The sequence below is a fragment of the Phyllopteryx taeniolatus genome, chromosome 5, assembly GCF_024500385.1.
Source record: "Phyllopteryx taeniolatus isolate TA_2022b chromosome 5, UOR_Ptae_1.2, whole genome shotgun sequence".
NCBI lineage: Eukaryota > Metazoa > Chordata > Actinopteri > Syngnathiformes > Syngnathidae > Phyllopteryx > Phyllopteryx taeniolatus.
In genome coordinates, this window is record NC_084506.1 from 13,020,072 (window position 1) to 13,044,624 (window position 24,553).

The 24,553-nt window shown below is 39.5% G+C and overlaps 1 protein-coding gene across 3 annotated transcripts in view; it reads right to left on the reverse strand.

Annotated features, from left to right (window-relative positions):
* Window positions 1-24,553, reverse strand: part of banp (BTG3 associated nuclear protein) — a 74,442-nt gene that overhangs the window by 33,310 nt on the left and 16,579 nt on the right. For 2 of the 3 annotated variants that reach the window (XM_061772821.1, XM_061772823.1), the window contains exons 6-11: window positions 23,142-23,314; window positions 21,685-21,924; window positions 20,407-20,565; window positions 13,010-13,131; window positions 7,465-7,536; window positions 4,844-4,888 (exon numbers count right to left, since the gene is read on the reverse strand). In XM_061772821.1, the coding sequence (XP_061628805.1) occupies window positions 4,844-4,888; window positions 7,465-7,536; window positions 13,010-13,131; window positions 20,407-20,565; window positions 21,685-21,924; window positions 23,142-23,314 (811 nt within the window). The remainder of the gene's footprint in view (window positions 1-4,843; window positions 4,889-7,464; window positions 7,537-13,009; window positions 13,132-20,406; window positions 20,566-21,684; window positions 21,925-23,141; window positions 23,315-24,553) is intronic. The other variant, XM_061772822.1, reaches the window with a different exon arrangement.

Consider the following 24,553-nt stretch of genomic DNA (forward strand, 5'->3'; position numbering starts at 1 on the left):
CAACTGCGATATAACAAGGGACGACTGTACATAAATTTACGTGGATAGGAGAGTTCACTCGTTTATATTGGTCTTCATGTTCTGTCAGTGATTCAGAGATGACCTGATGTTTCTGTGAAGTACGATAATTTGTATGACAAGCTCAATGTTTAACGAGAGAAACAAAAAAAAAAACCTTTCAATTTGTTTTGGAACAGCCCCATTTTACAAACACAATAGGCATTCGCTTTGTTTTCTCCCCAAAGGAAGCAAAAATAGCTTTTTATTGGACAATTGTTCCGAACGCTCCCAAGGGAATTAAATGCCTTTTGCATTTTCTAGTTCTCACATCCAAGGATCCCGTGGTGTGTATCTGCAAGGAGACAAAGTCTGAACACATTATACATAGTGTTTTCAAACTGTGCATCGACTGATGCATATTTAGTTATTACATAAGCTAAACGTGATAAAGATGATAGACTCTTGAGCTGATGTGAATAGCATTGGAAACGTGTACTGGTGCAAGATTTCACACGGCTGGAATCAAACTCACAGAAAGAGAAGCAGAGGAATGCTACAGTCACGCTCAGCAAGAAAGTCATTTGAGGACATTGTTTTTGTTTTTATGAGACCCAGAAGAAAAGCAACAATTCTTTTGTCGAGACCTTCAAGCAGTTGAAAACCAGCCAAACACCAACAAATGTACACAAACAAATGAATCGTATGGATGATTGAGATCTTCAACTGAATAAAGAACTGAGCAGCTGTAAGAGCATGTTTCCAGATGCTAATCCAGGATGCGGCTTGCGATTCCAACGCATGACATCAATTTGAACATTTTGAGATACGTTTAGTAAAGGGTGATGATTTGTTTTCGCAGACAGAAACTGGTGCCATTCCTTCTCACCAAATTATAGTCCCACAACCACATGAGCCGCTTAATTGTAAGCAAGCAAGTCATGACTGATGAAATAAATAAGTTGTCATTTGCATTACAGTGATAAGAGGTCCTATTATTGGCTAAGTTATGGTGGACATCAGACTTTTTACACACCTGGTCTTAAAGGTTTGTAATGTATCAGTCAGGGGTGGTATTAAAATGCAATTTTTCATGTAAGGAGGTCATAAGAAAAGCAATAACTTCACCTCCCAACCGTTATTTGCTTTGTGGTAAGAAAAAAACCTTACAACTGCCAATTAAAAAAAAAAAAAAGTCCATTGAGAATGACACTTACCGTAATTTCTCGTGTATAATGCAAATTTTTCACCACCAAAAAATTGTCAAAAGTCAATAGTGCGCAATACACATAGGTATAGGGGAAAATGAAAAAAACTCACATTTTATAAATTTATGCCGCCATCTAGAGGTTATGAAAAAGCTGTACCCTTTCATTCTAATATGACACCGCCACCTACAAAGTTATGAAAAAGGTGTAGCCTACACTTTCTCTCCAATATGACAGGGGTACGTATGACTCCATATGTACAGTTGTGCTCACAAGTTTACATATCCTGACAGAATTTGTGAAATATATTTCATTTTATTTATTTATTTATTTATTTTTTAAATATGACTGATGACTGAACAACAACCATCATTCATTTCTTTATGGTTATGTTTTGTTTAATGATAATGCTTTTCTGAAATGCTTGACAGTTTAATTTCAATCCCATTAAAATAAAATGTAATATGTTTCGCCTGGCCCTTCATGTTTTCTTTAAAGAATTGTACCCACCTTACAAATTCTTCCTGGGTAATCATATACATATATACATATGAACACAACTGGGTGTTTTCTCATTTACTAAATAAAAGTAGGGCTGTGAATTTCAAAATAAGAGCAAGTAAATAAAAATAAAGTATCACATGTTCAAACAAAATGCTTAACTTCAGAATAATTCTTTGAGAAAAAAAAAAACTAACAATACAGACAATACTTCATCTTTTGATCATATGGGTAGAAGCAAAATCATGCATTGTAAAAATGCATTATACATAGGTAGAAGGGTTTTCCAGAATTTTGAGGTCAACTTTGGGGGTACGTATTATATATGGGTGCACATTATACACGAGAAATTACGGTAATTGTCAGACAGCCATTGCGAGAGAGAACTACCTTACCAAAAGCTTTGCCACTACACCAGGAATGGGCAATAATTTCCAAAGGGCTCACGTGAGAAACTGGAACGTTTGTCGAGGGCCACTGCAATGATAACCTCAATTGCTATCATTGTAAAGTTCATTTCTTTACATAAAGCATTCAATTTTATTATTTTAATAAGCTGCTACCTGTATAGATATGGTATATGGTATTATAGGAAATGAATGTGTTAAACAAAAGTACGTCTTTAAAATGACATAGCTACACATTAACATTAGATAATTTAATCAATATTAAAATAAAAAACATGTCTGCAGTGTTATTCTAAAAAAATATATAAATATATTTTTAAAGTCTGCTGACATTATGAGCACAAACCACTAACTCAAAGATTAGCTGTTCTTAGTTGGGACACACAAATCATTACCAGGGCAAATTCCCCTACTCCCTCCGTTGTTCAGGTAAGAATGTTGCTCACATGAGGACCACTGTTGACATTGTCGCTATTCATGTAAAAAATAAATAGTCGCTTAAAGTGATCAGACAAGTTGCTAAACATAGCAAGGCAAGCCACATTTATTTCTACAGCACATTTTATACACAAGGTAATAGTGACAAAGTTGCTAAAATGGCAACATTGAAGACAAGTTTTTTCTATTCCTCGCTTGTACTGTCACGATGCGTGACAAAATAAAAGCACCACTTAGAGAGAGAGAAAAAAAAAAAAAAAGCACCGCATATTTGAAGTTTTATTATATTTTGTTTCCTATAGACTGAGAGGGCCAGTCAGACAGAGACTGTGGACCAGTCGTGAGAGGCCCACGGCCCGTACTTTGTCCAGGTCTGTTATAAACAAACATAATAAAATAATAATGAAAATGAAATAATAATGCATTAAGAGTCGTGTGTGCTGCAATACATGTGACAGCTCCACTTTGATCAAGACCTGCTTGATACTCAGAGGAAAGAAAAAAGCGGCCTTCAGTCCAACACTTCAAGAAAAAGAAATGGGAGAAAAGACACGTTTGTGTTTGTGCACGCGCATGTGTTCGTACGTGTTTAGGGATATAGTTAAGGCTTTGCACTAGGTAAGCAGAGCTGCATTATGTTTTCAGGAGTTCACAGATTAGCTGTAAATAACAGTGTTTGCTGCTGAAATGTGAGACTTGATTGCTGCGTAAAGTAGTTGGTTGGGCGGGGGAAGGGCTGCTTGTGATTGTCAATGCATTTATCCATGCATCCATTTTCTGAGTCGCTTCTCCTCATTAGGGTCGCGGGAGTGCTGGAGCCTATCCCAGCTATCATCGGGCAGGAGGCGGGGTACACCTTGAATTGGATGCCAGCCAATTGCAGGGTACATACAAACAAATAACCATTTGCTCTCACATTCACACCCACGGGCAATTTAGAGTCGTCAATTAATCGACCATGCATGTCTTTGGGATGTGGGAGGAAACCGGAGTGCCCGGAGAAAACCCACGCAGGCACAGGGAGAACATGCAAACTCCACACAGGCGGGGCCGGGGATTGAACCCAGGTCCTCAGAACTGTGAGGCAGACGCTCTAACCAGTCGGCTACCGTGCCGCCTGTCAATGCATTTATGCGCCACAAAAATGCTATCATTGTCTTGGGTTCTGACTGGTTTTCCAGACTCTGGGTTCTGCTTCCGCAAGTAGAAGCAAGCAGCCGGATGCAGTACTAACTGCTGCCGAGCTACCCGGAACACATACAGTATACACTCGCCCGCAGAGCTCCGCTGCACTGGTTGTCAATCAACGAAAGCCTCACTCTCCATTGGCCCAGTAGTATGAGTACAGTATATGGGGCAGGAGAGGACTGACTTACTTGCATGAAACACAGCCGCTCTTAATTGATTTTGGCAAGACAAGAAATGTGCTGTAAAAATGTTTAGTACAGTAGTTGATCCTTGGGGGAAAACACATAACAGACATGTTATTATGATACCTGGAAATTGTTTTAATTTGTGGAAAAAAAGCACATCTCCTTTGAAAGCGTCAGGTACTGCGCACAACCCTCCAGAGTTTGTTGCAGCTGAAATAGTCTCTGAGGTCCGTAAGTCGTGGAATGGTGCAAAGTACTAAATTGATAGTCAGTAGGGCAATCCAAGCTATGCCAATGCAAGAAACCATGACTATATAGTGCACATCCAGGGATTAATTTTCACCTGTACAATTTCAGTCACGACATGAATAGTTCAGTGCGCCCAGTCAGTCATAGCTCAACTGTCAGATTTTTTTCCCCCCACTTTTTGTTAACAGCTCACCCTAGGCCAGGGGTTCCCAAACTCTCTCTGCTGGGCCCACCTTTGGTTCATAAGAATTTTTTGCGTAATAATTACAATGTGTGAAATAAACTGCAATGGCCTTATTATAATGTAATTTATACAAACCAACTTTTTTTGAAAAAAATAAAAGTGAACTGCCATAAACTGCAGGTTGTAATAAGTGTAACTGTTTTAAGACCCTTAACTGTGTAATTATGTTCAGTGTAACATGTTTCTATATTTAATATTCAACATTGCTATTAACGCAATGTTTTCGTTCATTCATTCACCCCCGCAATACCAGTGTCCACTATCTGTCAATCCAATTAAGGGAAAGATAAATAGTGCAGCAGCATCAACAAACCAACTCACTCGCTTTCTCTCTCTCTTCACTACAAAAGTGTGGTAGAAAAGGGACCCTTATACACAGGGACAGTGGTTTATTACTCTGACACCAATATAATTCGAGGTTCTTACCTGTCCATCTTGGCCAACGTGCACCTGGTGGATCTGAAGGTTTCCCTGAAAGACAGAAATTAAATGCCATGAAAAAAAAAAAGTTCCAATCCCTCATAAAAGCAAAGACCTCCACCAAGGGAACAAACCCTCACAAGATCCCACATACGCACAGCCCATTCTATCCTAATCTGTTTAGATTTGAAAGGGACACGGAGGAATGAATGTTTAATGGTATTTTTTATTAATGCTAACAAGAAAACCATTTAAAAATACTATCTTGTTTACTCTAAGCTGCAGTATGTAGCTTCTGACGCCCCCTTGCTTGGAGCTGATAGGCTTAATCAACATTGTGTCATCTTCTCTACTAGCTGTGTGGGTGAAAATGACTTTTTTTTTTTTTTTTTTTTAAACAAAAAAAGTTACGCACTGCAAACTTTAAACAACATGAATTCACAGTCCACTGTCAATATCAGTTTACAGTGCAACAGCTGGTTGTATCAATTCTCAGCATACACTTGTACTCATGCCATATGAGCGGTAGCTCATAAGGATACAAATTCAGTCACGTCTGGTTACAACATGACTTCCGAAAAACAAATTCCTACTGCATTCACCATCATAAAAACTCAGAACATCCACAATGACATAAACAGGCCTGCACGAGATGTATTATATAATATGTGCCATATTTAATCATCCCAAATTTCTGCGGTTTTCTCTCGCTTATTGTATTTCATGTGTTTGTGGCAGTCTGAGAAGTCGTATGGGCAGAGAACAGTGTAATCTCTCAAGCAGCTCATTTCCTCTTTGAGCATGCTAAACCCAATGTCTTGGTGGAAAGGGTTCTGAGGGGTCTGTTCCTAATGAAAACATATTCTGTGTGAGTGGCAGTTGGGAGAAGTGGGATTCTGTTGCTAAGCTTTGAACTCTAAAAAACAAACAATCATGAAATAGAAAAGGAAGAGGAGAAAAGAAAATCAGAGTTCAGCCACAAAAGAGCAGGAAAGACTAAAGCTTTTCTGCCTTCAATAATCCTGGTCTCTCTCACTCAATCGTTCATGTCATCCTCTCAGTGCAAAACGGGTAAGGAAATGTGAAAAACACATGGTTGAAGTGTCAATGGCTGCTGCATAAATTATCAAGCTGTAATTCATGTGCTGAACATAGCATCCAGTATGCAATTACATGCGTGTATATTTACATAGACTGGCGCCTTGAAATAAATCTATCCCCAACTACCTGACAAAGTAATCTAGAGTGATGTTAATGCAAAAATTACTCTTCAACTGTCAGTGGGCTTTAAATTTTAATTTCAGATGGCAAATCTGTGCTGTGTGCATATGCAGTGATGCCTGGTGGTTGACATGAGGCATCTGGGACTGACATGGAAACAAAAGTCATAACTCCATGAGTAAGTAGGCGAGTATATAAACATGAGGGCATGCAATAGGCAACATCTGTTTTTAGTCAAATCACTAATGACTTTAATAGTCAACTATTACTGAAGTGCTTTACTCAGATGTATTCTAACAGAAGACAAATAATTATAGTAGATAAACTATAATTTGTCACATTGTCAGCCGAACCTTTAAAGCTATGACACACAAATGACACATTAGCAACAAATGAAGCAATGGTCTACCATGTAAAGGTTATCATAGGGTGTCTAATCTTATGAAGTACGGACTCGAATTATTAATTTACAAAAACAAATTATGAGAAACGGGTTCATAGTAAGCAAGTATATACTAATCGTCATCAGCTAATATCTTAAATATTGGCTAAAGATTAATCTGGTTGATGATGAAACAAACCCAACAAATGAGGTGCTTTCATTCTGTGCTGTTTTTTCTCATGAACATGCTCAATCACAATCTTTTTATCCAATGACTATATTGAAGTTAACAACATTGAGTATTTTGAAACCAAAGTGTCACTTCACAAAATCATCAGCAGTCCTCATAACGCTTGAAAATGTCTATGCTTGCAAAATTATTATTATTTTGTAGTACTTTTCGTTTTCAGTGTGGCCCTAAGACATCTTTGCTTTGTACAACCTATTTAATTCTAAAGTTCTATACTTTTTTTAACCAAATTAAAATTCTGTTTCGGCGGCACGGTGAACAACTGGTTAGAGCGTCTGCCTCACAGTTCTGAGGACCGGGGTTCAATCCCCGGCCCCGCCTGTGTGGAGTTTGCATGTTCTCCCTGTGCCTCTGTGGGTTTTCTCCGGGCACTCCGGTTTCCTCCCACATACTAAAAACATGCATGGTAGGTTAATTGAAGACTCTAAATTGCCAGTAGGCGTGAATGTGAGTTCGAATGGTTGTTTGTTTATGTGAGCCCTGCGATTGGCTGGCAACCAGAGTTCAGGCTGTACCCCGCCTCCTGCCCGATGATAGCTGGGATAGGCTCCAGCACTCCCGTGACCCTTGTGAGAATAAGCGGCTCAGAAAATGGATGGAATGATGGATAAAATTCTGTTCCAACGGTACTAAAAACATAGTACTGGTATTTAATTTTCTTCGTTCTACTCTACTTGTTCTGTACGTTTTAAGTTTGAAGTGTGAAAAACACACTCGAAAGAGAGAATGGTTCTTTCCCCTTACATCTCCACCCACAAACCCATGCAGACTTGCCTCACTGTCCTGGGTGATCTGTACCTCCTCTCCTTGAGGCACCTGGGCAATGTGCAATTGGCCCTGTGGAATCTGAGAAAGATAAATGGAGAACATTTTTCATGAAATGTCAAATATAATTAGTCCATTATATTCAAATACTATACTCTTAACGCTTGGCCCACCCATCTCCTATACTTGTTAAGGTAGGCAACATTGGGTAGCCACGAATTAATAGCGAACATAGTCCCTTACAGGTTTACCCAAACTTAACGTTCATCGTTCATTGTTAGATGGTTGTGCAGGAATTGTTTAGTTTGTTAACATTTTGTTTTATAATAATGATCATTTTGTTAGTAATTTGATGATTAGCAATGCCTACAAGACACATGCATCTTAAGTAATCTTTCATTACTGCCACAGCACTGTTTTTGCATCACTCATATTGATCAACTGATTATGCAAGCGCAACACCATCATAGTGATATGGCCAGTACAAACCCACAATGTAATGGTGCCTCACGTAAGGCCTGAACTACCAGTTTCCCTTTAGCGGACAGCAGAGGCAACTTGCATACAGTGCATATACTGGTGATTGGCGGTAGAGGATTAAATACTGACCTCTGTTAAATGGTTAATATGACTACTGGAATGTTTAACCGTGTTATATATACACTATGTTTAAGGAAAGATACTGTACATCTTTAGTTTTCAAACGCCTATCTGCGCACTCTTAGTGTCAATGTATTTATGAAAGAGAATAAAGAAAGAATGGCAGAATGAAGTGTGATATGTTGCTTTCTTGAAATTATACGTACATATTTTGTTCATTTTTCACTATGCGATTGGCAAGCAATCACAGGAAAGTGTCAAGTCCTTTAGTCGATGCATTGTTGTGGTGTCAAACATCTAAGCAAAACGTGCAACCATCATTGGGAAGCCAATGCAAATGATCAAATATCTAAATATATATTCCCCAATTCTGCAGCACCATGGAAAAGTGCAGATGGGAAAGTAAGAGTAGATGAAAGGAAGGGCAAAAAATAAATAAAATATTTCTGCATAAACACTTCCTGCCACATATCTCATCAAGGGTTTTTGGTGCATAACATGAAGTTTGCCAGAAATACCAATACAGATGCTGAATTTACATGTGTAACTTAATATAGCTCACAACATTTAGCAACAGTTGCTTTTAATCAAAAAGTGAACCTCAAAATGTCCAACAGTGCTAATCTTAAAGATCTTTCATCTGTAAACAAAATGACAATCACTGAGAGAGTAGCTTTGAATGCCAACAGTCTGAAATCAAACAACATTAGCCAAGCAGCTGTGAAAATGGTGAAGATCCAGTTAGGTGGTATGATCATACCACCTTTAACCAACAGCTGGACTTTAGCATGACTTAAGAGAACAGGTGCTAAGTACATGTACTGTTTTTTTTCCACAAATAAATATATTTGGGAGGGAAGGGATTACGTCAGAAACAATATATATATATATATATTAAACAAAACTAAGCTCTGCTGTTGGCCTTTTTTATTCCCCAAACATCTGTACATACATATTTATGCGCATACATTCTGACAATATTCCATCATCACTTGTAAAAGCACATTTTTATGTGGTTTGAACATTTCGACCTACACAAAGACAAAAACTTTAACCAGTACCACATACTTACTGTCAGCCCATCTACCATGCTGTAATGGTCTGATTATAACCTTTGACCCTAACAGCTTTAGAAGTTATCCAGCCAACCCTAAAGATGCAGCATTTCTGCTTTTTGACTCAATGTGTTGGGTAGCATAATCAGTATCATCTGTTCTTTAAAAACCTGTACTTTATGGCTTGCCGCACAATGAGCGATGCGGCCGAAACCAACTGTACTGTCATGCAGTGTGCGGGGTTTGGCAACTCGAGTGCCATTAAAAATCAAAATTGCCGGTGAACAGTATCACGTTGCCGATAACAGCCAATCAAAAATGGAAAAGAGCTTTCACCTCCATAAAAAACTTTCCAGGTTTAAACCAAAGCAAAACCCAGGCAGCCGGCTGCCTCCGCTAAGCCGTACCAATACAGTATAACAATAAATATTAGTGATGGGACTGGCAACACCAATGCGTCGGCGCATGTGCCAAGCTCATAGCAAGAAACCCCGTGCCAGTGCGCGTATTGCTTTAAAAAAAAGTAATGTGACCGATACGACCGCTGTATCACTCGTACCTGTCACTGCATGATACTGTGCCAAACTGTCTTTATAACAGCGTGCATCTGTCAACGGTCAATGCGTGTCTGTCACAGCTCTTTTGCATCTCAGCCACAGAACTTTTGAAGCATAATGATATGGAGCACAAAAGAAAAAAAAAAAAAAGGTTTCTGTCGTGTTGGACCATTTTGGTTCAGCAAATAAGGTATTCATTTTCATTTCCTTGATTCATCCTGTTCCTCTCAGTTTCCGTTTGTTCTATCAGAATAAAAATATATTTAAAAGTAACTAATTAATACGTTTAATTTTTTTGAACGTTAAATGTTGCATTTGTTCGACTGAACTGTCCTACAAATATTAAAAGCACCTCCTCCGCACAATGCCATCGAGGCATATAAAAGCCGATACTGTAATAATGGCCCATAAAGTAATAAATTCGCCCTTTTTAAAAATGTAATAGGCCCATACCGTAATAACTGGTCAGTAACGTAATAAAAGTCCTGGACCTATAACGTAATAATCTTTAGCGAATAACGTTAAAAACTTATTGAGTTATTGGCTGGTTATTAAGTTATTGGCCTGTTAAAAAAAGATACTATATATATATATATATATATATATATATATATTTGCAAGTATAATACCTGACCTCATAACGTAATAGTATATTAACTCATTCCCTGCCAATGCCGTCATTCAGAATCGAGCTAGTCCCTACCAAATTTAATTTAAATATATATAAACCTCTTTCCACAGTCTCTACAGTTTTTAGGCACAGAAACCCCTTATGAGAGTGTTCTTTAAAGCTGGAGAAATTTCTTCAAAAAAGGGACTCGCCTGAATGCCAAAACACTGAAAAACTTTAAAGCAAGAATGTGTGCCTTTTTAAAAAAAAAAAAAAAAAAAAAAAACTATTTTTGAAACTGATTCAAACACAGTACAAGTACATAAGCAACAGCACACTCACAATCACACTGTAACTCTGATTTTCACATGACACGTTCACAATATTTATTGACAGTATACGTTAAAGATATTTTAAACTTAGATTAAGATAATAGAATGTAACATACAATTACCTAAATAATATCGTATAAGTTGCCAGCAATGATATTTAAGATTCAGCAGGTGTCCCGTATTGTGCAACATAGGGACACAGCACCGACACAGTATCAATACAGTTTGCCCAATGTTCCGCAACACTTCATGGGGTATCATCTACCCATCACTAGGAAATATATAAAGTGTGTATACATATGGAGTAAATATTGTTTTACAATAAGACTTAACTGTATTTATTGTTTCATAAATAATAGTATATATCTAGGCCTGTCACAATACTTATAATTTTTATTGGACGGAGCCACCACCGGTGGACTGGTACACTCTTGCCGGTGGTGGCTCCGTCCAATAATCCACACTCCACAGCCTTGCTCCATATGCAGTACGTAGATTCACACAACAGATACACTTAAGGGAACGTTAACTGTTTGTTGTTACAGGCTAACGAGCTAGCTTGCGAGCTAACAAGCATGGCTGCGAGCCAACGAGCTAGCGAGTTGAGCTGAACAGCTCTCTCCACCGCGACGATGTTTAAAACATCAGTGCTTCGCTCCATGTTGTGTGTGTTAGTCCTCAATTAACACAAACACTGGAACGTTAACTGTTTATTAAGCATAACCATAGCACACGTTTACCCAGTAGTTAACAACAGCGAATGTCAACGTGTATTTGATTGACCGGTGAAGGGCCTTGTTATAGCTTTTGTCCGACTTGATTTTGTCGGGACAGATTCTGTTTACACTAGGTTATTTCTTGATTGAACAGGTCTGGAGGTACTCAGGCTTGGCTGTGATCAGTGAAACTTAACCAAAAATTGTGATTAGCCACAATTAATTCATGATTTAACAAAGGTGGGTTATTACTTTTTCCACACAGGGCCAGGTAACTTTGAATAGTTTTTTTTCCCCTTAATAAATGAAATCACCATTTAAAAACAGCCTTTTAAGTTCACTTGGGATATGTTTGTCTGATATTTACATTTGTTTGATGATCTTAAAGTGGGGAAACTATGCAAAGTGGGGAAAGTATGCAAAAACAAAATAATTTGAAAAAGGGGCCAATACTTTTTCGCGGCACTCTAGTTAAAAACAAGATCTCCGTCACATAAAGAGCTGCGTCCGGAGCCACCATATTTACGCCGTGTGTAAACGATGACGTCACCCTGCATTTACGTCAAGACGAAGCATTCCTGTGAAACCAAATGAAATTCCATTCGGATTCTGCCTGTTTATTCTGATTGAAGTGTTGCTACGGAGCATTTTCATTCAGTTTGGACTGCTAAAGCGATTGTAATTGGAATAGAAGGCTCCATATAAACTAGGCTAGTCTTGCAGCTCTTTATTTCAGACCCACGGGGATCCATATCACAGAGTAAATAAAAACAATTTAATAGAGAAACAAGAAAGGAAATAATAACAACTAATAACAATAAAAAAATAATAATAATAATAATGAATGTGAGTGCGAATGGTTGTTTGTTTATATGTGCCCTGCGATTGGCTGCCAACAAGTTCAGGGTGTACCCTGCCTCTCGCCCAAAGATAGCGGGGATAGGTTCCAGCACGCCTGCGACCATAGTGAGGATAAGCGGTCCAGAAAATGAATGCATGAATGAATAATAATAATAACCATCATCATAATAATCATGAAAACAATAATCACATTAATAATAATCATAACAATACGGATTTAAAAGCAAAATAAAATAAAAATACTAAAAAATAATAAGGGCGGGCCTTATTTTTCATTATTTCTGAGGCATAAAAAAAAAAAACATTATTGTTTATCGTGATAGTTTTGATGAAGATATATCGTCTTAAATTTTTTTTTTAGCAAAGCAAAGCATTGTTGTCTCTGTGGCCGAAATGTACGTGCGCAGTCTGTGAATGAGGCAATCAATCATTGCCAACAATTATACAGAATCAATATATATCCACACTCTCTCGTTTTTTGTTGCCCGTTTCCAACTCTTTGTGGCAATCCGCTTCTTGCTTGTCAATCGCACCATGATTTTGTGGTTTATTGAAACTAATACAGTACCCGTTACACGGTCGCAGTTTTTATGTTACAGCACAGTGGTGCTTGTTCACTTGGTGTGCGGTGAAGAGTCGCTAACGGTAATTTTCCAGCGATGGTCCAATTCATTCGCATTTGGCCACGTCGCTCGGAGTGAGGCAGGACTTTGACCATGATAAGACTAACACATACACAAGACTATATGAACCACATTAAACACTCCCTTGGAGATGACCAATTCAGAGCATTATCAAGGGATGACAAACTACTGATACTCACCACTTGAACTTGTCCATCCTCTCCAATGTGATGGAACTGGACCTGCTGATTGGCCAGTGTGTAGTGCAGGGTCTGTTGGGTGGCTGCTTCTATGTGGGTGGCCTCGTCTGCGAGACCTCCGTCTGTTCCAAAGCAGAAACACTAATGTTACACAGGCGCTTTTGTGCTCGTGGTCTGGGTCAGGAATTAAGTATGACTGATTCAAGCACACATTAAAGACAGCACATAGTAACATGCCCCATTACTGTACTGTATCTGGCCATACTGGATGTATCCTGTGGCAATTAAAGTAAATGAAAAAGGTTAATTTTCTTAGCCTGATCATCGAGCACTACATCCAAAAACGAAGTAGCAAAAATAAGCGATGACTTTTTATTCCATTGTTGTTTTGCATATCATACAATTGAAAATACAAACCTATCAAACTTTTGTAAAAATATGTGGACAAGGTTTATATTGTACTGTATGTGAATACCAGACATTTACATACACAACACTTCACCAGTAGACGAACACCCCTGAATGGGTCTGTCACATGGCCCACTACAGCACCACATGCCCCAATGTCACGAAATAGCAGCAAAAGGAGGTTAGAGGGTCTGCACCATAAGCCATAAAATAAACAAAAATCACACCATTGGAATGTTAAAAAAAAATCTAAAATAAGAAAAATAAAAGTATCAAGAAATACTGTTTCTAAGATCATTTCTCATTAAACTATTATCGCTGTCAGAACCAAGAATGAATAACAAGCTATTTGGAAAAGCTCTGGTGACCAGTCCAAGGTCTTCTCGCACTAACGGTGGTCACACTTGGCCATTTGACACGTCAGGCTTCGTGTCAAGATTGTCGCACAAGCTTCAATCGTTATGTTAATTTATTTTGTGCATTTTGGCATGTAAGCACTATCGCGTTTATTATAGGACAACCAGTGTGTGTGTGTGTGTGTGTGTGTGTGTGTGCCTGTGTCTTTTTAGTAGTACAGTCGCGCTCACCATCATTGGCACCCATGAAATGCTAAATGTGGAATATCTCCTGAAGAAGATGAATCAAGTAAAACAAAATTTTTCTAGAACTCGTGTTTGATACAAAAGATCAAATGATAACATTTTATTTAGGGCTTTTTTATTTTATGGACAGATGAAACAAAAATAGAGAATAGTAGTAGGACTCAAACAAAGCACACATTCAAAAGCACACAGGGATGGTTGAAAAGGAAAAACAAATTGACTGTTTTATAATGGCCAGCAATGAGTCCTAATCTCAATCCAATTGAAAATCTTTGGGGGAAGATGAAATCTGCCATTAGGGAAAATAACCGTATAAATGTAAATGAAGAGCAGGAGAAAATACCACCTGAGAAGAGCAAAAAGCTTATAGATGGATACAAGAAATGTTTGGTGGCTGTCATCACTGCCAAAGGGTACGTAACCAAATATTAAGGAGAGTGACAATTTTGCTGCACATGCTGTTTTCTGTTTTGTTTTGCTTTCAAATTACATTATCGATGATGAAAAAAAATAAATAATAATTTGTTAAATTACTTTGGACCTCCAATTAAAAGATCCTGATGATACAAGTTTGGTACATTTCAAGACATTCTAAAGGCTATGCAAAAAATGAAGGCTTGCCAATAATGGTGAGCATGACTATGTATCTTATGAAAGGTAGTTATTAATAATTGGCAAGGAACACCCACATTACAATAATGGTGATTGTATGACGTGTCAAAGTGCTTGACCAGTTGTGCAATACCATGGGCCACCTTTCAAGCATGCCAAATGAGGGCAAGTTTAACTAACTTGGGCACGCATCAGCACACTTGTACAAACCAAATGTTTGAGACTTTAGATGTCAAGTGGGCCGAAGCACTAAGTCAACTGGGTTCAATTCAATTAACTCTATTTCTCCCCAAGGGGCAATTTAAGAGGGCATGACAGCATCTTAAAGGACGTAAAAAAACGCACAATAGCACTTTCAAATTAAATATGAAAAACATAGCAGCACACACATGACAGCACATTACAATAATTTCAAAATTTTAAATTTTAAATTGTATAAGAGGCTGTACTAAGTAGCTGGAGAGCCCTGGCGACAAATTTTTTCTTCCTCCTCTGCGTCCTGAAGCCTGGACAATGGAGTCTACGTCCGAAGGGAAGCCACTCAAACTCAGGACACAAAATGTGAGAAGAGTGCTCTAAAATCCTGCCTGCTGTTTTGGTTGTCTGTTTTTGTTTTTTGTTTTTGTTTTTAGTAATTGGTATAGAAAATGAATGAATGAATGAATGAAAAATAATGTGGGAGGGGAGTCTAGAAGGACTGATGACAAAAAATCTGCAGGTCAGGTTGTTCATTTCTCTGGGGAGGGTCTGTTCTGTATTGTTTTGATGTCAAAAGTAAGACGGTGTTCCAGCTTTCAGTATTACACCAATACACTCATTTATGCAAATAATCTGATCTACTTTGATTTGCCAGAGAAGTAAACATTACTAAATGAAGTGTAGAAACTGTATCATTTTGAGCCCTATTTGCTGCTTAACACACACTGGCCACAACACTATAAAGTAGTAAAAGGGCCACTCCCAGTATGCTCAAGATCATGGAATAACATACGAAAGTGTTTAGCAGATATACTCAATATTACATTACAAAATTCAATATACAGTAGTGCTTTTTAGTTAAGATAATTTGAAATGTGTGACACTTGCCTAATGTTCTTCGAAAATTATTAAATAAAATAAAAAACTGACAGATCTCATTCTCGCAATTTGATAAACTTACGACATCATGCATGTCTTTTGTAGTCTTGATGTTCAAATAAATTACTATTTGGTAAAGCACAGTGCCGTGAAAAAGTATAGGTCCCCTTCTCAAATTCTTATATTTTTTCATCATTTCCCCACTTTAAGATCATCAAACAAATGTAAATATCAGACAAATATAACCTACATGAAGTTAAAATGCAGTTTTTAAATGGTGATTTAATTTCCATCCATCCATTTTCTATCGCTTATCCGAGGTCGGGTCACGGGGGCAGTAGCTTTAGTCAGTCACAATCCACTTTTGTTTATAAAGGCTTAATAATAACCTAAACGAGCAGCTAGTAGCGCACAGAAATCCACTAAGGTTGTTCTTCTAAAACCATCCATCCATTTTCTACCGCTTATCCGAGGTCGGGTCGCGGGTCAGTAGCTTTAGCAGGGACGCCCAGACTTTCCTCTCCCCAGCCACTTCATCCAGCTCTTCCAGGGGGATCCCGAGGCGTTTCCAGGCCAGCCGAAGGATGTAGTCTCTCCAGCGTGTCCTGGGTCGTCCCCGGGGTCTCCTCCCGGTGGGACATGTCCGGAACACCTCACCGGGGAGGCGTCCGAGAGGCATCCGAATCAGATGCCCCAGCCACCTCATGTGGCTCCTCTCGATGTGGAGGAGCAGCGGTTCTACTCTGAGATCCTCCCGAATGGCCGAGCTTCTCACCCTATCTCTAAGGGAGAGCCCGGACACCCTGCGGAGGAAACTCATTTCGGCCGCTTGTATCCGGGATCTTATTCTTTCGGTCACGACCCACAGCTCGTGACCATAGGTGAGGGTAGGAACGTAGCTCGACCAGTAAATCGAGAGCTTCGCCTTTCGGCTTAGCTCCTTCTTCACCACAACGGATCGATACAAAGTCCGCATCACTGCAGACGCTGCACCGATCCGCCTGTTGATCTCCCGTTCCATTCTTCCCTCACTCGTGAACAAGACCCCAAGATACTTGAACTCCTCCACTTGGGGCAGGATCTCATCCCCGACCTGGAGAGGACACGCCACCCTTTTCCGACTGAGGACCTTGGTCTCAGATTTGGAGGTGCTGATTCTCATCCCAGCCGCTTCACACTCAGCTGCGAACTGCTCCAGTGAGAGTTGGAGGTCACGGCTTGATGAAGCCAACATAACCACATCATCTGCAAAGAGTAGCGATGTAATACTGAGGCCACCAAACCGGACCCCCTCTACGCCTCGGCTGCGCCTAGAAAGTATGTCCATAAAAGTTATGAACAGAATCGGTGACAAAGGCGGCCTTGGCGGAGTCCAACCCTCACCGGAAAAAAGTCTGACTTACTGCCGGATATGCGGACCAAAGTCTGACTCCGGTCGTACAGGGACCGAACAGCCCGTATGAGGGGGTTTGGTGCACCGTACTCCCGAAGCACCCCTCCCATGACCCCCCCGAGGGACACGGTCGAACGCCTTCTCCAAGTCCACAAAACACATGTAGACCCTCGAGGACCCTGCCAAGGGTGTAGAGCTGGTCCACTGTTCCACGGCCAGGACGAAAACCACACTGCTCCTCCTGAATCTGAGATTCAACTTCCCGACGGACTCTCCTCTCCACCTGAATAGACCTTACCAGGGAGGCTGAGGAGTGTGATCCCCCTGTAGTTGGAACACACCCTCTTAAAAATGGGGCCACCACCCCAGTCTGCCAATCCAGAGGCACTGTCCGCAATGTCCAAGCGGTGTTGCAGAGGTTGTGATTTCATTTATTAAGGTGAAAAAAGTTACCAGGCCCTGTGTGAAAAGGTAATTACCCCCTCCAGCCTGATTACCTCCAGACTTGTTCAATCAAGAAATCACTTGAACAGAATCTGTCCTGACAAAATCAAGTCGGACGAAAGATTTTAAAAAGCTGCAACAAAATGACACAATACAAGGAAATTCCAGAACAGTTGAGAAATAAAGTAACTGACATCTATCAGTCTGGAAAGCGTTCCAAAAGCCATTTCTAAAGCTTTGTGATTCCAGCGAACCACAGGGAGAGCCATTATCCTCACATGGAGAAAACATTGAACAGTGGTGAAACTTCCCAGGAGTGTCCGGCCTACAAAGATTACCTCAAGGGAACAGCAATGACTTGTCCAAGAGGCCAAAAAGGAACTCGGGACAACTTCAAAAGAACTGCAGGCCTCCCTTGCCTCAGTTAAGGTCAGTGTTCATGGCACAACAATAAGGAAGAGACTGGGGGAAAATGGCATCCATAGCAGAGTTCCAAGGTGAAAACCACTGCTGACCAAAAAGAACATAAAGGCTCGTCTTACTTTTACAAAAAAAAAAAAAGTGTGTGTCTCTTTACATCTGGTGTAAATGTAGCACAGGATTTCAGAAAAAGAACATCATACCAACAGTCAAACATGGTGGTGGTAGTGTGATGGTGTTGGGCTGCTATACTCTTTAAGGACCTGGACAGTTTGCTGTGATTAATGGAAACACAAATTCTGCTCTTTAACAGAACAGGCTGTTTATTTGAGTTCGGGCACTTTTGATTTTCGTTTTTCTCAAAAATAAAATGACACAAAAACTATATTAGATACCTTACCTTAATTGTCATCTTTCTTTGACTCAGAATCTGTTCATGTCCATATATATTGATTTCAGATATTTTTTTTTTATTTGGCCTTTTTGTCAGATAACCTCGAGAAATGTCATTACTGCCACAATGGTATATTGATTAAAAATTGATTCATCTTGTGATGGTAATGACGTGATGGTAATGACATGTCATAGCTAACTGTGCTACGCTGGTAGCGTTATCTTAAATTTTTCTTTTAGCTAGGTAGTCCTGTACAACATTTTATATGATTATCAAGTTTTTACAGGAAAATCTTTAAACATATTAACACTACAAGTCCTTTGGTAATGACATGCAATAAAAAATATGTGACTTAAGGGTACAAATGAGGAAAAAACTTACTCTTCCATTTATCAAAATGTGTGACTTCTCTCTTGCCCTAGCATGTGCTTTAGTGACAAGACAAAATGACACAGGGAATTAAAGAATCAGATTTTGAATAAACTTGATTGATCTGAAAATGGTTGATGTGGCGGTAATGACACCAACTTTAAGGGACAGACATATTTTAGTAAAAACAAAAGACAGAATTTGAAATGTTTTGTATATATAATGAGAAATCATTAATTCTATTATATTTTAAGGAATTTATGGTAAAAGTGACATCATTTTAGCATTTGCTGGTTATTGAAAAAATATATTTAAATATATTTTTTTCTTCAAATTTTTCTTCAAGGACACAAAAAGGCCCGTAATCAAATAAACACCCATAAAGGCTCGTCTTACTTTTGCAAAAAATAAAAATAAATAAATAAATCAAATCAAATATTTTTTTTTAAAAAAGGTGTGCGTCTCGTTACATCTGGTGTAAATGTAGCACAGCATTTCAGAAAAAGAACATCATACCAACAGTTAAACATGGTGGTGGTAGTGTGATGTTCTTGGGCTGCTTTCTCCCTCAGGACCTGGACAACGTTCCGTGATTAATGGAACCATGAATTCTGCTCTTTAACAGAAAATCCTGAAGGAGAATGTTCGGCCATTAGTTTGTGACTTGAAGCTGAAGTTTGCTTGGGTTCTGCAGCAGGACATCGATCCAAAATACACAATAAAGTCAACTTTTCAATGGCTTTCAAAGACAAAATGATGGTTTCAGAGTGGCCTCGTCAAAGTACAGACTTGAATCCAATTGAAATGCAGTGGCATGACCTTAAAAAGGGTGTTCATGCTTGAAAACCCTCAATTTTTGCTGAATTAAAATAATTCTGCAAGAAGAGTGGGCCAAAGAAATCTCCACAGAGATGTGAAAGACTCATTGCCAGTTATAGAAAACCCTTAATTTCAGTTGTTGCTGCTGAGGATAGCCCAACCAGTTCTTAGGTTTAGGGGGGCATTACTTTTTCACACAGGGCCAGGTCACTTTGAATAGTTTTTTTTCCCCCCCTTAATAAATAAAATCATTTAAAAAAAAATTTTAAGTTCACTTATATTATAGATTATATTTGTCTGATATTCACATTTCTTGTATGATCTTAAATATTAATGTGGGGAAACTATGCAAAAATATAAGAATTTGAGAAGGGGCCCAATAGTTTTTCACGGCACTGTAGGCTACAAGTACAATTTCACACCATATTTGTCTGTCTTTACTGGGTGACCAGAAGGTGGTAAGTTCATGAGCCTCTACAGACCCAACTAGTCTCATGAATAATGAAACAGGTTCTGGGTGAGGTGTTAGTTTCCATCCAGAGAACAGTCAATCCACCTTTGAGCAAAGCAGTTTAGCGACTCCTCACCTCATGCAATAATTGTGAAAATAATAATTTCAAAACTGCTGATGTAGACTTAAGAAAAATGAAATAAAAACAGTTATTTTCCTCAGCAATTATGCATATAGAGAATGTATGACAATGTATGGGCTTCATGGTACAATAACACACCAAAAGTCAATGTTCTGTCAGTTAATTTTGGTCCAAGGTGTTATGTAACAATGTCATGTGTTTGTCAACAACTCCCTCTTTTAATGCAGGACAGAACCAGTCTTTTTCATGTTATCTCTATATATTACCTGAGCCTGAGCCACGAGGTGTGCGTTTGGAGAAGCTCTTGACAGCCAAACTCTGACCACGCTGCTTGCGTCTCCAGGCAGTGCGACACTTTGAGTCAATGCTCTGCTTGATGCGATACCAGTCAGACTCTGAGATGCCAAATTTGTGGAACAAGTGGCCTACAGAGAAGCAGAGAGGTCTTGGCATTGCATAGAACACACAATTGAATATTGCCTATGAATGCATAAAAGCACTTTATGGCAGTGATTTGAAATACTATTTAAAATAATGCTTCACACAGATATTCACGAATAATAAGATCGCGAATGCAAACTTTGTTACAGCCTCACAAAAAAAGGGTATTAGAATTGACACATTCTTAAAGCTTCCCAAAAGTGTTGAATGATCCGAAGGAGTAATTTAATTAAAACAGAAGGCTTTAATGATTTATGTATTTATTTATTTTTTTTTACTCCTTCACCTTCAAGTGTTACCGCAGTCCTATCACACATCACTCCCTCTGGAAAACAAGTTTATATGAGATTGAAGCTATTGGTGGCTGCCCTAACGAACTGTTCATAGGACTCACATCTCAATTCTTCGGTTTCAAAAATGAGAGGGGGGGGGGGGGGGGGGGGGGGGTAAGCCCTTTCACAGCGGTTAGGACAAGTTCAGACAGGAGGGGCAGGTGCTCTTTCATTCCCTTTCCTTTTTTTAGGAACACCGAGTGAGTCACTCAACTGGCTATGCTCCAGTTCCAGCATACCGTTTTCCCCTCCTACTAATCTGATATACAGTACACTCTATACGCATGTGCAAAACACAGTATGTAGCTACAGGATTCACACAGAAACCAAAGGGATCACTGAATTAAACGTGACTCTTTTCAGATCATTCTTCCAGACATGTGCTTGTCATTTAGAGTCTGGTATGTTATAAAATGTGTTGCACATTAACGCTTGTGTGCAATGATGAATGCATGTTGTTATAACCCACCATGGGAATAGAGACTCTACCCTATTTTTGTGTTCAATTCAATGCTGCTTTGTAATGGCAGCAGGGCAAAATATGGGAAGTTCTCATAGAGTTCATTAACTGATTCAAGGGAGTAAGGATATAATCCCTGGCTGAGTGAAGGTTTATGTGCATTACCTTGATGTATAATAAGCTCTACACGAATCATGCAATGGTGGTGTGGAAAAAACTGCACTGACTCATGGGTCACTGTGAATTCATTGAATAGTAGCACCAGGACGTCTTCCAAAAATTAACGAAATCAAGCAAGTGGCAGGACTTACAGCGAATGCCATAAATCATGAGCGGATCCAGTTGCTTCTTGCCATGTTTGCCCTGTCCAGAGAGGTTGGACATGGCCTGGACTTCCCGATGGAAAAGGTAGTCCAACAGCGTGAGAGCCATTTTTTCTGCTGTGCGGCAGTTTGATGAGATATGGAGCATGTCGGCTGGCGAGACTGGACAACGAACACGCATCTCTGGGTTACTCTCATCACCTAACCATGTGCCCCCAGGGTAGTCTTCTGAAAAATACAAAGAAAAATTCATTCAAACCACAGACAGATTTAGGAACCCTGAAAAAATAAAATCATTAATTGTGGAAAAAAATATTCAGTCCACTGTATTTATGGCAAAAGGCTATACTGATAACACACGGATAAGAGCATGAAGCAAATCTTATGTAATACAACAGTACCCTCGTATGGCAAACAGGAGAAGTGACATTTCAGGGCAAGAGTATTGAAAAGTAGAACTATAAAGCCCACAATAAAAACAAACACATTAGTATGACAGACTGAAAGCCAATCAATGGTGTTCATTTTACACAAGCAAAAATGTCCTTGCAATGTTAAGGAAAACATTAAAACAGTGTTCCTCAAAGTGAGACAGGAATGAATATGCATATTTCCTCCTCTAGTGTTAATAACTTAGAGCAATCTGGATGAGTTTCAGTGTGTACAGAGAAAGGACCCAATCTGAAAACGAACTCTCTTAGATGGCGCTGCATCAAGAGTAATAATTCATCTCTAGCTGATATAACCACATGAGCTCAGGATTACTTTGGCAAAATGTTGACTATAACTAGACTAAGTAGTTACAGCCACAAATGCCAGGTAAAACACGGCGGAGTCCAGACATCCTGTCGACTACTTCCCAGCCTCTGAGACATCTGGTCACCTCACAGTGGAAACCTGTTTTGTCGTTAAACAAATCTATAATTCAGGTCTTTTTTTGGAAGAAATTGAAGCAATGTGGTCCAAAATAAAAATGAAAAAGACCATCCTGGCTGTTACCAACAACCCTAAAGGCCAAGGTCTGTCATGGGATGGAATTGCCTTTGGTCAGTGCCTTTGGCAAAGGTATCTTATGCTGCAATAAAATAGAATAATACACAGTTCATTTAGATTTTTCTTCAATAATTCCTTAGACCTTTTTCTGGTTTGATAATATGGTGCTCTTAAAATGAGTTGACACAAATGGCACTGCAAGTACAACCTGCATTGAAATGTAGCTCTACAGTATTTAGCCAACCATGTCTACGTATAACCTGAGAGCAAAAACAGAACATAATACAAGAATAGCTGCTCTATTGTTGATTTGTGATGACTGAAACCACTATTTTTTTTATATCAGAGAATCAAACCAAGTTTATCAATGACTAAATGGAAATCATACTGCACTGTATACTGTATATAGGTATCTGCATTTTTGTGGCCATGGTGAAGCTGTGACATCTTACCCTCTGAGTTGAGAGTGATGAGTGTAACATTTTGTCCATTTTGTGCATTGTTGGGATGACCACCATTGGAAACGGAGTCACTAGCCTCAGAGCCACTCTCCACTTCCTCCTGACTCTCCTCGGGACCTGGCACCTTCACCAGGATTGTGTTTTGGCGCCTTTTAGCCACGGTGCTAAAAAGAGACATTTTTTAGTAATGCAGATCGGACACATTATAAATATACCAACAAAGCTCATTTTAAATATACAGCCATCCGTCTTCTATACCATTTATCCTTATTAGGGTCGCAGGTGTTCTGGAGCCTATCCCAGCTAACTTTGGGTGAGATGAAGAGTACACCCTGGACTGGACGCCAGGCAATAGCAGGGCACATATAGACAAACCATTCACACTCACATTCACACCTAAGGACAATTTAGTCTTCCATGAACCCAACCTGCATGTTTTGGAGTACCCAGGGAAAACCCACACAAGCACAACATTATTGACAAATATCTTCTTTTCCTTTCGGTATGTCCCGTTAGGGGTCGCTACAGCGTGCCACCCTTTTTCATGTAACCCTATCTCCTGCATCCTCTTCTCTAACACCAACTGTACTCATGACATCCATCAACCTTCTCTTTGGTTTTCCTCTAGCTCTCTTGCCTGGCAGCTCCATCCTCATCATCCTTCTACCAATATACTCACTATCTCTCCTCTGGACGTGTCCAAACCATCGAAGTCTGCTCTCTCTAACTTTGCCTCCAAAACATCCAACCTTGGCCATCCCTCGGATGAGCTCATTTCTAATTTCATCCAACCTGGTCACTCCGAGAGCAAACCTCAACATCTTCATTTCCACCACCTCCAGCTCTGCTTCCTGTTCTCTCTGCAGTGCTTTGCACTTCATTGTAGCAGAGACTTTTCTGTCACATAACACACCTGACACCTTCCTCCACTCATTCCAATCTGCTTATACCCGTTTCTTCACTTCCTTACCACACTCACCATTGCTCTGGACTGTTGACTCCAAGTATTTGAAGTCCTTGCTATCTCTTCTCCCTGTAGTCTCACTCTTCCCCCTCCACCCCTCTCATTCATGCACATATATTCTGTCTTACTTCAGCTAATCTTCATTCCTCTCCTTTTCAGTGCATGCATCCATCTTTCTAACTGTTCCTCCACCTGCTCCCTGCTTTCACTGCAGATCACAATGTCATCTGCGAACATCATGGTCCACGGGGATTCCAGTCTAACCTCATCTGTCAGCCTATCCATCACCACTACAAACAGGAAAGGGCTCAGGGCTGATCCCTGATGCAGTCCCACCTCCACCTTAAACTCCTCTGTCACACCTACAGCACACCTCACTTTTCTGCTGCCCTCATACATGTCCTGTATTATTCTAACATACTTCTCTGCCACTCCAGAC